Here is a 16,647-nt window from a genome sequence, read left to right as displayed (position 1 = left end):
TTTATCCATTGGCTGACGTTCAGTCCTTGACTCGCATGCATGAGGACACATTCATAAACAGAATTGGTAGATTCTAACTGTTGCTTTGTCTGCACTGTCCTTGGCCTTTCAAATACAGTGTAAAGGAATGTATAAAATCTTGTTACATTATACCTCAGGACTAACACATGGAGGACAAGCAGATTAACTGCTTCTCTTTTTTAGCTCTGACTGCAGCCATTCTCACAACTGTGGATTCTCTGTTGCTGAATATATACACTCTGCTGTCTATGCATGTGCACACAGCACTGCTGGCCAGATAGCTCTCACTACTTATGGAACAGGACACTGTAATGTGATAGCTTGACTCCAGCCCTCCTCTAGTGAGACTGCTGCTTTCATAGTGGAAATGCATGTCCTAGAATGCTCTGAAACGCAACACGGCAGCCCCCTCTAACCCAATCAAGTGGTCCGTACATGGTAATGGCCCTCAAGAATCTTCTAACTTGGCCAGCCTTGGACTTGATTATTCATCACTCTCATAGAACTGCTAATGTACAACTATTCCGCTCCCTCCAACCCCACCCCCCCCCCCCCCCCTCCCCAACTAGCAAACATTTTAACCCTGCTCCTGTTCCCTCCAACAAAATCCCCCAGTTTATCCTCATCAGCTGTTTACTCATCCGTACTCCCTCTCTCAGCTAACACAGTGTTCCACACTAGGTTTCATTGTTGCAGAAAAAAATGTTTCGCATTGTTGCTTCATTAATGTTGGAATGTGTGGTGTTGGTGAGAGAAGCCAGTATGTAGAACCTCATGACTGCCTTGTCATAAAACCTCGAAGAGCAAAAGAACATTCACTCTGACCCTGTTCTCACCCTTTTCCTCATATTTTATGTTATAGTTACTTCTGTTGTAGTATTTTGCTTTGCACAACAGTTCCAGGTTTTGCTGATATTGCTGTTCGGTTTAAAGTTCAAAAGAAATTATATGGATTGTGTGGTCTAATCACTAAATTCTGCAGGCCCAGTGCCACTCTCCTAATTATTGTTAGCTTTATAGCATCTCTCAAATGAATAGTTCAACTGTACATGCTAATGTTGCTAAACCATTACTGAAACATTAACACTGGATTTAAATAACTAGTGTATTATTATTATTATTATTATTATTATTATTATTATTAATTCATTATAATATCATTGCTATGATTATATCATTATAGCTGAGCATAACAACAGACTTATGTCATAGTATTGTGACTTTTTATCAATAATCTGTAAGTGGATTTGACAGGAGGATGGGTCCCCCTTGTGAGCCTTGGTTACTCCCAAGGTTTCTTCCCCCACTCCTGAGGAATTTTCTTTCAAGCCACTGTCACCACTTGGCTTTTTTAAATGTTGATCTTTTATCTTATTATTTGATATCTATAAAGCTGCTTTGAGACATAATCAGTTGAAAAAATCACTATACAAATACATTTGATTTGAGTTTAACCTTCATTTTCAGTTAGTGCCAAAACCTGGAACTATTGTGCTTATGGCTATAGAAATACCAAGTTTAATTTCCATGTAGATTTCATTGCCAGTAGATGAGCTTTGAGGCCAGTTACATGTGATAAATGTTAATAATATTCAGATGTAGTTGGCATTGACATTCTCTACTTTTCTTTGTCTGTCCATTCCTCCTCCTTTATACCCCTCCCTCCTTCTCCCCTATTTCCCTCCCATCTTTCCTACCTCCTTTTTCCATTAGATCCTCCTTCCACCACCGCTAGGCCTCCCACAACCCCCGTGCTCCTCCTAAATGCTGGCATCTCTGTAACGGCACCTGGCAATAAGCAGCGAGCCCTCTTCACTTCCCCCACGCTGGCACCGCTGCACGAGGGCAACTTGGGCACCATAGTAGGCGGGGCAGTGGGTGGAGCTCTCTTCCTGTTGCTGCTGCTGGTGCTGGGCGGGGTTTATTACCAGCGGCAGCGGCGGACCTTCCGGGGCGATTACTACACTAAGCAGTACCTTGGGCCTTCAGACATGCAGAAAGCACCACAACCCCATGAGCTGCAGCAAGTCTACAACAACGAGGGGGGCCGGGCTAGTCCAGACTCCAAACTCAAGCACAACCTTGATGGCAATGGCAGCATCTACCCCGACAAAGACAGGGAGGAGTGGGGTGGCTTCGACCGAGAGCGTTCCCCCAATGGCCGAAGCAGAGTCATAAGAGAAGCCAATGCCCAACACAACTATCATAACCATCACAATCATCACCAGAGTTACCATCCCAACCCCCACCACCCGCACCCTAGTCACCCACACAGCTTTAACCCCGCTCAGCACAACCACAGGAGCTCCCTGCAACCAGAGCACCGCAGGTATCCTGCGCCACAAGCCATGGGCAACGGCTCCCCCTACCTTCCCGAGGAAAGCTATGAAAATGACTACGTCTCGCACACGGACGGCTCCATGATCTCCCGTCGGGAGTGGTATGTCTAAACCCAAGGCAGGTCATCAGCAGAAAGGGACTGCAAAAAAGACAAACTGCAAAACATGAGGGTAGTACTACAATATGTAAACAAAATAGCTAGAAAAGAACTTCTGCACCTTCTTTTTTTGTTCCCATGCCTTCTCCTGTTTCAGTTATTTTGGAATGACCTGTCACCTTGTTGGTTGATCTAAAAGATATCTGGGGACCAAGAAGATAAAACAAGGCGGTGATAAATTTCACTGATGTCAATAGGGATTTAATTTGAAAATCCTCTGTAGCTAAAAAGTCCTCATTGACTTACAGTGAATCAGATATTTCAATCAATCTGTAAATCTGTTGGGTTTTCTTGTTTTGTTTTGTTTGTTTGTTTGTTTTTTCCCGTAAGAGAAGGTAAAGGAGGAAAACCATTCAGACGAGTGGGTGTTTCAAATGGCACTGCTGTGATGGCCGAGTTCCCATCAGTTGTGTGAACTTTCAGTAATCTCATCATTCTAATGGAAACAGAAATTAGCTCCTGTCAACAGGGTGGTGGTTTCCATGGCAACATATAATTCTCTTCCCCAGGCGTTCAGAATAGGAGAGGGAGTGTTGGGGCCAGACGGGGCTAGAGCGCACTGAAGCAGAGATCCAGACGTAGAGAGAAAACGATGACTGCAGCGCAGGGGAGGCTTTATTCAGGTGTACACATTTTCTCACTCAAGTATTCAGATTTCCATGGAGTTGATCATTCATTGCATTACAGAGTTGTAGCCAGTGCTATCAGTATGATTCTTTAACACTGCCCAGTGTTGATGTTGATTGCATTATTTCAAACCAACTAAAAGTAGTTGATGTAAGCCTTGACTGAGTACAGTATACAATGGTTCTTATAAAATCAAGTTTTGGTGCCTTTCTCCTGGTGTATGCGTGTACTGTACTGTACAAAAGTCACAAACCACTCGTGTTTTTTCTTCTCCTTCTTCCAGTCAAAGTGATTTAAGGTGTCTTCTTCCAGTGAACTTTGCATTAGGAAGGGCGAAATAAATGGGGGGAAAAGATAGCAAAATTATTTCAAGAATTAGCACCCCTAAAAACAATGCAAGACTTGGTACACCATCAGAAGCTTTAATCTTTGGGATACTTCAAGTCAAGTTCTGTTATTCTGAATCTGAAAGAATTTACAGAGGTTTTTGTCCATGGTGAGAAGACAGCTCATTGTCATGGGTGTGGAAGGACATATGCACATCTATCAAGAACCATAACTGAAGAAGAAAGAAAAATTGTGACTCAAACAAAGAAGCTACTTGTTATCGCACAGTATGATCTCTTTGATTAACTGAAAGCAAGTCTCCCTACATCCTTCCTGACACTGAAAAATTAATCATTTGTATCTGTTGGGAATTTTTGCTGGACATAAAAAAAAATCGAGTGGGACTCTGACTTTGCATAGTACTGTATGCCTGTATGTATGTGTAGTCTTTATGTAAATACAGTTGGTGTTAACCTCCACAGTATATGTGATGGGTCCGTCTCTGTCTAGCAGTGAAAGTGTTCTAAATCTGTGGATTCAGATTTCACATTTTCACAGCCTCACTTGAGTTCAACTGGCAGTTACAGTCCCATTGTCGTGTGTTTGGCCGATATGAGTTTTGCTTGCTAGGTTAAAAGAGGTATAATAATTATGTTTTCTTACGGCTGAATCTTGGTCAGGGAGATGATTAGCAGTGCCTTATTGTGAAGCTGCGGATCGATTACAGTGGCATTCTTAAGGCATCTGGGATAACCGTCATTTATCTGTGAAAATATAAGAATCATTTTTGAGAGGTGAGTTAAACAAGCAGTCCAGGTGCACTGGGGAGCGTCCTGAACTTGTTGTGTTCTGTATTTCTGTCCTTCCATTTGCCTTTGCCACTTTAGAAGCCTTTAACGTGCCATTGCTTGTATGATTGCATTTTTCTTGAATAGTCAGACAATAGCATATTTTGCTCACAGAACACGACATTTGTGGCACTTAATTTGCAGTGCACAAGAAAAAGGAATTTTGATTAGTTATCACAGTGTACAGTCAGTGAGTAGAGGTCATGCAAATGAACAGAGGACTCAGAGGTGGTTGTTTCTGTATATAAGTTGTTTGTCTCTTTGTTTTCTCTTGTATAGAGGTTGAAATTTGACAGTGGAACCCTCTAAAGCACACACCTGTCATTTCACTGTTTGTGATGAGGTGTTCAGATCTGTTCCATTGACCACTCACACTTCTCCAGAGCCTCTTGTTCACTTTTTTCTTTTCTTTTGTACAGAGAAGTTACTGTAAAAAATGTTATAAATGAAATCTGAAAGCAAAAGATACTGAAAGTAACTGTACAGACAGCAAGGAGCTTTATTTTGTAAAATCAACTTTTGGGATACATTTTGTTTTGAAATAAAGCACCTTTTTTCTGTGATGTCTTTGACCCACTTTATATTTGTAGTAGCATGTGGGTCTGTGTGTGCATGTGTATTTTTACTGGTTTCTATACAAACAGTTTCTGGAAACATTGGGATTTTTTTTGTTAAACTGTAAAAACAATAATCTGTGATCATTTATTTAACTAAAGTACAAACAAACTGAAACTGAAAAGGAATAAAAGGAGCATCCAACATAGGCTTTGTCTTTGCTAACAAAGATTGATCTGTGGTAACCACTTTATGCCAAACTTCCTTCAAACAGTTCAAAAAGAACATGCATCTATCCCAACATTTGAGTGCTGCAGAAATCCAAATCAAAATGTGTTTAGATTTACCAAATAATGGTAAAACATTGGAATTATTTTCTTTGTGCTTTTCTCCATTAGATAAAGTTTTAAGAGAATTAACATATTTCATTCTTGTTTTAACTGCATTTAACAGAAGATTCCCTTTAATGAAAAAAGGGTACGTACATTTTTAAGATTAAAAATTGTCAGACTATGGAAGTTAAATGTTAGTTTATGTTTAACTATATGGACAAAAAAAATGCTTTAATCAATGACCAGACCAAACTGATTTTAGTGTTAGAAATTAACTTACACACACACACTGCATACTTTTTTTGTGTATCTGTACTTTAATGAAGTATTTCCATTTTGGGTGTCTTTTTACCTCACTGCATTATGGAAATCTGCCATACCTTATGGTTTATGTGTGAATAAAAACATAACATGAACAAATCTCCCTACGCCGCGCTAAACAAGTGAAAATGTTTCTCCCAAAACCAATAATACCAAAGGCAGACTTTATCACTAAGTTCTTAGAACCATTATGAATTAACAAAGTAATTTGTACCGTTTAGTATTTGGCTGTATTTGAGTCATCAGTAACTACTATTCTATGGAGTCAAAAAAGGGTAAAAATGATTTGGAGCTTGTAAAACAATACTCACAGATGTAACAGTATTTGTTGCTGCATTTGAGCAACTACATACACACAAAATATAAAATCACAAATGTGAGAAAAATATTTGTAATGTATAAAAATAATTTTTAAATGTGTAGAAACGATTTGCATTTGTGAATCGGTACCTTTTCAACTGGCTTAAAATGTGCAAGAGCAAACATTTCTGAGGTTCCAAATGTGACAGTGTAAGTTTTTCACAGTGGTGGAAAAAATACATACATTTACCTCCTCTGCTGCTTGTGTGAGTCTCTTTTTGCAGTTGCGGATTCTTGACCCTGTTTCGACGGCCAATTGATGGACCAATAGGAAAGCTTTAGCTGGAACAGTCAGACCGCGAGGTTTCTTTAACCAATTAGAACACTGATTTTTTGCTGTCAACCATAGCACTTTTCCACCAAAAGAACTCTTGTTCTTGAACCGGTTCCGTTCCTGATTACTGGAACCTTGGTTCTTTGCAGTCAACTGCTGCGTTTGTACACGTTTAGAGGGAGACCAGGAATAGGTCATCAGCGAGGGGGTGTCACTGTGACTGAATACAGCGCCCACACCAAAAACAAACTGTTAAGAGTCATGATGGGGTCATTGTTTATTATTGGTTTAAATTGTTATTATTGTTGTTGTTGTTTTAAATCTGAGCATTCCAATGCCTTTGTGGATTTGAATATTACCTGTATGTAGTTGTTCAACTGCAGTTACAAATTCCATTACACCTGTGAGTATTGCTTTACAACTCAATCTATTTGACCCTTTTTTGACTCCATACTATTCATTCATATATGCGATTTAAGGATCTGTAGATCTCACAAATCACTCCCAGGGTGAGAGGGTTGGAGATGTATTAAACACAATACATGAAACATGGTCAAAGCCAGAAGAAATGAGCAAAACCCAAAAATGAGTACAGAGAGATAAACAAGTCCAAATGAAAAAAAATGAGTATCAGGCAAAAGTCAGAAAACTGTAGTCTCTTTAAGAAACAGGTGTTTCAGAATTGCAGAAGTATATTCTGCAACAATGTAGACAAAACAGAGCTTAAAGGAACATTATGTAATATTTTTTACCCTAAATGTACAGCCTTGTAATGATTTGTAAATCATTGTGATACTTCACTAACCTGTAATAGGGAGCATAGAACCTCAGCACCTTGGGTGAATGTAATAGTTGATTTAATATCATTCATTGTATTTAATCTTCGGCCATTTCTGCTGTGTTCATCCATGTCAGACTAATTAATGACATTCTATTCAAAGACTGGGGAACCAGAGTCTTTTCACCTACAATAGGATCAGCATGTCTTTTTACAAAAATTACAGTAGGACATTAGAGCCATAATACGTCATGGCACTTTTATTTTCGATACTTAAATACATTTGAAGGTAAATACTTTTGTACTTTTACTCAAGTGGAGATCTACAACGAGGACTTCTACTTTTACTGGAGTAATATTTTACCTTGAGTAGCTGTACTTTAACTCAAGTACATGGTTTGTATACTTTGTCCACCACTGTATGCATAAATGTGCTCGTGTTAGTGCGAAAAACCATTTGAGCTACTGTTCATATTCCTCTAGAGATTTGTGTTCCCCTGAATGGACATGTTCCTCTCGCTCTCTATATTGTTTAGCCTACTTCATCTCACCTTCATGCACGACTTCTTTTACTGCCTCTTTCAGTAGCTCGTGTATTTTTCCTGAGAAAATCCTGCTGGTGAAGAGCTTCTACAGGCCTGAAGCTAAATTTCCTCTCCAGACTGCCTGGGAGAGAGAGCGCTTAAGCCAGGGATATTCTGGACACGCTTGGAGCTGTGTTTGCACTGCTGTTCTCTCCTGATTTGTTCCACGGGAGCTGTGAGGAGGGCCGAGGGATTGAGGGATCAGGCTGAGGAACAGGCTCAGTGGAGGGTCTAAACAGCCATTTGAGCAGCTGTTGATGTTCCAGAGCCCTCACCTCTCAGCTCATTACCATGTGAGAAAGTAGAGCTGCTGCCACTGACATACAGCTAGCTCCCTATTATAATAAACTACTATGGTTTTAATGTTTAAATCAAATTATCATAACTTTGTCCTTTAAATTTTGTATATCTTTGTCCTTTAAACTTACAATTTTGCTGATTAGCCAAGACACTGTTGGGTTCTGATTTTACTTGTTTAATAACTGAAGCTATAAGGCTAAAATAGTGTAGCATGCCTATATTAGGTTTAAGCACAATTTCAAAATGAATGCCAACATCATAACCCAGACTTATGTTCCAAACTTTGACATGTGTACATTTTCCCAATATTTTACGTTATAATAGCATTCAAAATATTCATAGCCTACATGACAAGTAGGTTAACATATTCCAACCCTAAACATACTGAACCATGTAATGTAATCAAAAACTGGCTGGTTTCTGGAACTCTATGACATGTTTATGAGTGCATGTTTATGTGCATTATTTAAGATGGTTGACTGTACTTTTTAATGTTATAGAATCAAGTCTAATTCATGTTCTGTTAAAAACATGCTCTGAGGGTAAGTATAAACATTATGAAGATGTTTTCAGGTAATTGAGTGAGCAAACAGTACAGAAGCGATCAAATAAATAAACACTTGTTATTGTAACAGTCTGAACTGACTTAAATTAGTCCATAAAAATACATTGGGTCATTAGTCCAGATTTTAAATAAATGCACACCACACACTAACACACCACCACTACATCAGTGTCACTGCAGCACTGAGAATGATCCACCACTTAAAGCATACCTGCTCTGTGGGGTGCTGACCATTGAAGAACAGGGGGGGAAGTATACAAAGCAACAATTGTCCTTTAATCTGTAATTATAAAACTACAAAGTGCTCCTGTGTATGGTCTGTGGAACTCAGGGAATAGACCATAAGTGTAGAAATAAGGTGGTCCTAATGTTATGGTATATATATATATATATATATATATATATATATATATATATATATATATAAATAAATTAAAAAATAGTAATAATAATAATAAAAGGGGTGTTTTTTTTTTTATATAACTTTAAAAAGTCATCATGCAAACTTGATTAATTTAGTTTGGCCAAAGATAGTCCCCAAAGAGGTCCATTTCACATGTTTATGTCTTTGTTCTGTTTGAAGTATGTAATGGTTTAGGAAGGTATTTTCATGTAATTGTGATCATTTATGTCAGTCTACAAAATGTTAATGACTTTGCATTCTATTATTGTCAATAGTTAGCAACATTAGCCTGATAACTTCAATGCAGAACTAGCCTATTGCAAACTTTATAGCCAAACTTTTGTTTGGTATCTAATCAAATATGTTTGGGTTAAAGTTAATATGGTTTACTTTTGATGTTTGGTTTGAATCACTGCTTTAACATAGCCAGTTGTCACAGTTAAGAGGGACACAGTGTCTCTCAGCTTTCTTTGTGCTTTCTTTTCTCTGCACTCTGATTGGCTGTTAGGGAAATGGGTTTTTAGTAACAATGGGTTTGTGCTCCAAGAGCTGGCTTGAAAAACCCCACCCAGCCCTTCAGCCCCCCTTCAGGCCATTGACACTGTCCCCATGGCAACAGACTCTTCTGTGGCTTCCTGATAGAGGGCTTCATCCCAAGAGGAATACCTGCACTTCCCTTGTTTCTCTCTCCATCAGAGAAGAACAAGAGAGACAATGAAAGAACTGAGCTGGGGAGAATGGGGTGATTCAGAGAGTGAGAGAAAAAAAGGGAGGATGGGGAATGAGAAGCCATGAGAGCAGGAGATGGGTGAAAGAGGCTGAGGGGTGGGGGTCGGGGTGGAGAGGGAGACACAGAAAAGCTGAGAAAGGGTTGAGGACAGGCTAGAGAGAGAGAGAGAGAGAGAGAGAGAGCGAGAAAGAGCAAGGTTAAATGATTGGTTGAGGGACAAGACGATGAGCGCATGTCTTTGTGGAGGTGAAATGGACCATTATGAATTCTTCACATAATATATGGTCACTTTACAGTGGCAGGATATGTCACTGTGACCATTTAAAATATTTTACAGGCCATATTTCAGTAAGATGGTTGAGTTTTTCTAGAGAAAAACTGTCACTGTGGCTATGAATTTGAAAATATATCTTTTAAGACGTTTTCAAGTAATAAGTCCTAATGCTCAGGTGATGTTTTACCTATCACAGGGTGTCAATAAAAATGTCTAGCATGTCTTCGGATTTATACAGAAATATGATTCCAATGTATCATCCAAACTGACTGCAAAGAGGCCTATAGAAAACACTCCTGAAGCTTAACGATTCTGTATGGTTCTTGGCTTAGATGTGTATTTCTGCACTTTTAGAAAAAAATCCCTGTGTTGGTACCCTCAAAGGTACAGTACTTTTAGTTAGGTACCATTTTTTTCATTTAATATATTTCATTATCTGTATGCGCTTATCCAGTTCAGGGTCGCGGTGGGTCCAGAGCCTACCTGGAATCAATGGGTGCAAGGCAGGAATACACCCTGGAGGGGGGTGCCAGTCCTTCACAGGGCAACACACACACACACATTCACACCTACGGACACTTTTGAGTCGCCAATCCACCTACTGAAGTGTGTTTTTGGACTGTGGGAGGAAACCGGAGCACCTGGAGGTTTCACAGACACGGGGAGAACACACCAGTTCCTCACAGACAGTCACACAAAGTGGGATTCAAACCCACAACCTCCAGGTCCCTGGAGCTGTGTGACTGCGACACTACCTGCTACAATTAATTCTATATTAATTGTAGATACATCGATTTTTTTAATTTATTTTTTTATGCGGACAGCATGGTGGCGCAAGACGTAATGTCTCGCAGCTCCACAGTCCTGGGGGTTGTGGGTTTGAGTTCCACTCTGGGTGACTGTGAGGAGTTTGATGTGTTCTCCCAGTGTCATCATGGGTTTTCTCCAGGTGCTCCCTTAGCCTCACACAGTCCAGAAACACGTGGTGGTAGGTAGATTGGCTACTCAGACATATCCGTAGGTGTGAATGTGTGAGCGTGTGATGCCCTGCGAAGGACTGTTGCCCACTCCAGGATGTGTTCCTGCTTGCACCCTGTGATTCTGGGTAGGCTTCGGGCCCACTGCAACGAATGAATGATTCATACCGGCTAGAGGGGTATAAATCTGACCAGCAGTGCCGCAGTGAAACTTTCTCTCAAGTAATGGAGCTCCATTTAATAAATTTGATAAGGGCTGGCTTGGATTTTTTGGGTGTGGGCATGTAGTGTAAATCCCATGTGAAAAAGCAGTGGTTCTTCTTATATGCATCTGCTGTAAGGTTCTTTAGGGAAACCATGTGTGATTCTTCTATGGCATTGTTTCAAATAAAGCTTTTTGGCATCTTTATTCTTAATAACGTGTTATGAAGTATCATTCCATGGATATGTAAGTATGCTATTGTGTTAATATTTGTGGATGTGTCAGTTGCTTCTGATGAAAGGAGGTCAAACATATCCTAGTGTTTAGCCTCTAGAGAATAAGTGCTCTACACACACACACACACACAAAGACTGAACACCTCTCCATGTCCCTCCCTGCTCTGTGGCGCTTTATATTCCTTGGAGTCAGCTCAGCATTCACCATCTGGCAAGTATCAATGTAACAATGAAATCATGTTGAGATATTTGTTCATTTGTTGATTTTTCCCTTTGGCTCATCGGCTGAGCCTTGTACAGTACTCTGGGGCAGTATTGGGGTCAGGATAACCCCTTGTTGGCCGATTGAGACCAATATGGTTCTCATATTTACAAGACAGGTACAACATGGTGGAATATCACTGTGGGGAAAAGATCACACTGTGTATTGCTTTAGTGGCTTTTTAAACCTAATCCTTCTATTGTCTCCAGAAAAACAAGGACTTAATCTGCCCAGAAGACCTCCCAAAAATCTTGTTTTAACAGTGATCCATGGCATTATCAGAACTAATAAACAATTTTGTCCCAGTTATCTGATATGAGTTGAGACAGTGTCCAGGGTGGGGTAGAGTGCTTTTAGAGTTTAGAACATTTATAGTTTACAGTGGGTTTTTTTTTCTTTTTTTTTCTGTATATCGCTGTTCCCACGGTAAGTATCGATATCTGAAATCGTGGAATGGATCCAAAAGTATTGACACAAGCTTTCTGTTATGACTCATATTTTGTAGCATTAAATTACATAAACATAATTTATCCAAGTGGCAACATCTGAATCTGTACCTGCAATCTTAAGGTGATGGGGCCAGTGCTTAGATTGCTGTCCCACCCCAAAGTCCCAGCTTGTTTAATAAGGTTTGTATTGGGGCTGATCCTGATCTTTTAAATTGGATCAAGCAGCAGGCGATGTGTACAATTTACAGCATGAATCCAGAGGTAATCAGTCATTGGTGTCATCTTCCAGTATGCCTCTGTAGGCAAATTTGTGGAAGATGATGCCTGAATAAAACATGGACATCTAGTCCAGACAGAAATTGTGTGATTCTGAGCACTATGTTGTTCTCCTTTGATTGAGTCTGTAATGCTTCAATGTCCATCTCTTTCTTCTTAACAACAGCTATTCCAGTGGCTGACCACTCCTTTTTGACCATGTTAGATGTTCCCTTAATTTACATCTGAGCAATAAAAGGAGCTTCCCTTGGCAAAAGCATTCTTCCCTTGATATAAGCTTCTCTAATATCTGCTCTGCTGACCTCTTTTTGAGAACCATGTTCCACTGAGAGATTTTCTGTCTTTCTTTCTTGTTTTTGCCTCACAGAGTACCCTTGGGCCATAAACATTTGGCCTGCAGAACTTTCAAATGAGTTTCACAGTAATTAAGAGTCAGTCACAATTAGTGAATGAAGGAGAGAAACCCCTGCACTCACTCCAACATGGTGATCAGATTACACCTAGCAATGCCCCATGTAACATTTACCAGACAACCTGAAGTCAGGGCTCCCCCAACATGCCCTGCTATGTGATACAGATCTTCCTGCATCTACCTGCACAGTCTTCAGAGTGGCTTTCGAGTCATCCGCGTTCTTGTCTATGTTCAGTCCCTATTGGGCAAAATTTGAGCCCAGGATCAGGCAATCATAGAGTGACACTTGATCCCTGTAATCACACTTGGGAAAGCTGGCTGATCCCAGGCCTTTTCATATGTCACCACTCTAGCATGAACTTGCCTAATCCCCAGCCACACTAAACATCCCTCCAATCTTTTCTATTTTCACCTAGGCTTAAATCTTACTGGTAAACATCTCTTGATGCAGGTGGCATCTCTTCAAAGGATGAGGTTCACCCGTAGGTTCAGCCGTTAAAGCTTCGGCTTTAAGGCCTGTCACTGTAATGGGGTTCAGAGTCTCACAGGGCCCTTGAGCTGTAGTCAATAATCCTCATTTTAGCAGAGGATACTTTAAGAGCACACAATTGCTCACAAATTGTTTTCTACCTCTTGAAGAGGAAGTGGTGTATTGCAACATATTCAAGCGAATGAGTCCCAAAGGAGCAAAATGATTATTACTCATGTTTCACCAAGCAAACCTCTTTTTTCCTCTTAACCACACACTTGACTCCATCATTTTAAGGATGTTAGCATCCAAAATATACAAACACTGCACAAAGCTTTAAGTTGATCTAAATATAACTTCTTTTGTAATAAGGAAAAGCAATTAGCAGAGAACTCAGTATAATTGGCAAAGGAAAGCATTGGTGTCTCAGTAAGCAAACTCGGCCACACATTTGCCTCCACTAATGTAGAATAGTATCCAACATATACAAACAATGCACAAAGAACAAGGATTCTGTCAGGAGGTAGGCTACATCTGAGCCCTTTATTCAGCCCTTGAAGTTTGCCTTGTCTATGTTTTGCCTTAGAAATACACTTTGGTGGTGTATACAGTCTGTACAGCTGAGTTATTGTCTTGTAGAGCCAACGTTTATTTTTAGTGGACTGTTGGCCAAAAAAGACGAGACAGTTTACCAGTCTAGAAGCTGTGAGAGTGCAATGATGAGCATGAAGGATATCTAAGATCTTAGCCTTGTGGATTTATTCTGAATTGAAGGGTATTAACAGTGGGTTTGTTCCCAGGCAGAACAGTGGCGTGATTAGTGGTTTCACTGCCAAAAAGCTCTAGGTCTGTGGTACCACTGGGTTTGAATTTCTCCAATGGTCTGTGGAGAGTTCACTCTATTTTCCCTGCGTCTGTGAGTATTTGATGGCATTCAGCCATAAGTATATTAGCGAGGTCAGGTACTGGCAAATGTCACGGCAAAACTCATCCCAAATATAGAGCTCCATTGCACCAGAGAATTCTGCTCCACAGTCTATACACTCATGGGCTTTAGTCCGTGTTTGGCATTGGGTATAAGAGCCTCAGAGCTTCCCAGCTCATGGAGATTACACAAAATGTGAATGTACAATTGAACGTCTATCGTAGGGGTCATAAATAGACAGCCTGAGGTCCGACCTAGACGCAGTCCTATCTGGATCTGGACCTGTAACTGTTAAAAATTAAACAGCTCTTAATAGTTTATCAGAGTGTTAGTTTTAAATGGTGTGACTCTTCTGTATATTACACGAGAGGCTACTCAGCCAACCAGATCTGTGCAATATGATGAGTGCTGTGACTTGATAAAATCCCTCCCTTCAGCAATAAACCAATCAGAGTGCTGGTTATGTAAAGCAGTAAGTCAACTGCAACTACAAGTCAATAGGGACTTTATTTATTATTATTATTATTATTATCATTATTATTACGCAATTCCTTGTTACATATGCTTTTTTTTAAATCATTGATTTATTTGTAAATTGTACTTAAAATGAGAAAAAGACTAGTATTTGAGAGTATTTGTTATTTATAATATTTTTAAATCTTGAAATATATTGAAATGTAATTAGATTTGAAATTCTGTTGTAAACTACATAAAATGTTCCTATAATAAAAAGCTACTTTAATATGCAGTATATGGCACTGATCATAATGCAGGTTATACATTGTGTTCTGGACCTTGGCTTGAGAAAATGTTCTCTAACAGGACCGTAATGAATTTTAATTAATTACCCCTGGTCTATCTCCACATTGGGTGTGCCATTAAGTTGCTGAATTCAAATTATAGTTAATATCCACTGACACACAGTGTGTAATGCTTGACGTCAAAGTCAGTTTCCGGTGAGCCAAATCAAACATCTTCCGGAGCCAAACCTGGCCACTGGGCCCTGACATACCGCATTTAATGAAAGACCTGACAGCCAATGTATATACAGAATTTTACTGAACAAATACAGTTCTTCATACAGTATGTGTGAGTGTGTGTATTTGGCATGTAGTTAGTGTGTGAGCAGATGTAACCCCCCCACCAATATGAAGTGAACTGTAAAGGGGTCTTGTGACTCACTGTGGGGGGCCCATCTGTAATAGAAGGCAGCCAGACGGTAGAAAGATGGCCCAGCCCTGCCCCCTCAAAGTGATGCCACGATATCTCCCCATTGTTCCTCATAATGAAGCACATGTAATCCTGAAGTTAAAAAAATTACATCCACAGAGGTAGACATTGATATGAACTTGATCCATGCCTCTAATCCACCTCTAATATTTATAATGAGAGAGAGGAGTAATGCAAGGTTTTCTTCATGTTTTGTTTGAAAAATATCTTAAATAACTTGTAATGGATTCCAATGCCAATGTTTCATTTTTAAAATGAAGATCCTGACACCTGAATGTTATATCTGACTTTATTTGTAATGCAACTAAAACAGTTATTTAGTAAAGGCATTGTTTATATCTAGAACTGTAAATGCTGAATGAGATATTTTAAGTAACAAATTGTTATATTTTATATTGAAAAACTGGTTCCTTTAATGAGAAAATCAAATAAAAACTTTGTTTTTTTATTTTAGAATTCATAGAATATACTCTAAAACTCCAGCAGCACTGCTATGTCTGATCCAATCATACCATTTCAAAACACAGTAACACACCACCACTATGTCAATGTCCTGAGGAAAGATTCACCTCCCAAATAATTCCTGCTCTGTGGTGGCCCTGTGGAGTTGTGAAATATTAAAGAACATGGTGAATAGTTATTAACAATGTGTGCAGAGCAACAGAAAGACCACAGTTTCTAATTGTAGAACTGCAATATGAATTTATATTGTAAGTAAAGCTGATAATGACAGTGAGTGTAGAAACAAGATGGATTCATTATTATGGCGGATAAGTTTATGCTTTATGAAGATGCTTATATTTAACTCATAATTCAAACCAATATAACCACTATTGTTAATTATTGGTCCATAATTTTTATTTCTTTGTGTAGACATGGCACTTTTTTCCAGGGGCTTATACCAATATTGATTCAATACTTGGATTAAACCTTCCTGATTTAGACATATACTAATTTAGACATATACTAATAACTGTTAGTATAAATAACTGTTGTGTTATTTTAGCTAAACGATGTCTGCATTGGCCTTTGGAAATATTTCTTAAAAATGGTGTTTTTAATTAAAGCACATAAGAAGTATCTAGAAGTAGACTATGACATGTGCAATCAAATACATTTATAAAGCACTGGAATTTACAGGATTGGATGGAAATTCTTTGATTTATTTACTTCCTCAAAATCCAGCCCAGCATATTCTGCTGATATCGGCCCACTGGTATAACTAACATAGACTCAAGAGGCAGCTGGATGTATAAGCTCTGTAACTGAATTTCTCTCTTTTTCACCTCTTTAAGTTCTATTGATTTCTGTCCATCTGAAGAGTGAAGCCACTTGACCAAGCCACTGTACTTCCTCTCAGCATCTCTCTCTCTCTCTCTCTCTCTCTCTCTCTCTTTTTCAAAGCTTCATGTG

The 16,647-nt window shown here is 39.3% G+C and overlaps 1 protein-coding gene across 2 annotated transcripts in view; it reads left to right on the top strand.

The window, feature by feature from the left end:
- The window catches only part of nectin3b (nectin cell adhesion molecule 3b), a 46,360-nt gene extending 41,293 nt beyond the window's left edge, over positions 1–5,067 (top strand). For both annotated transcript variants that reach the window (XM_066646361.1, XM_066646362.1), the window contains exon 6: positions 1,735–5,067. In XM_066646361.1, the coding sequence (XP_066502458.1) occupies positions 1,735–2,471 (737 nt within the window). In that variant the 3' untranslated portion in view covers positions 2,472–5,067. The remainder of the gene's footprint in view (positions 1–1,734) is intronic.
- The last annotated feature ends 11,580 nt before the right edge of the window (positions 5,068–16,647 follow it).

The sequence above is a fragment of the Hoplias malabaricus genome, chromosome 15, assembly GCF_029633855.1.
Source record: "Hoplias malabaricus isolate fHopMal1 chromosome 15, fHopMal1.hap1, whole genome shotgun sequence".
NCBI lineage: Eukaryota > Metazoa > Chordata > Actinopteri > Characiformes > Erythrinidae > Hoplias > Hoplias malabaricus.
Note: the sequence above shows the minus strand (reverse complement) of the source record. Positions and strands in the feature narration are given on the sequence as shown.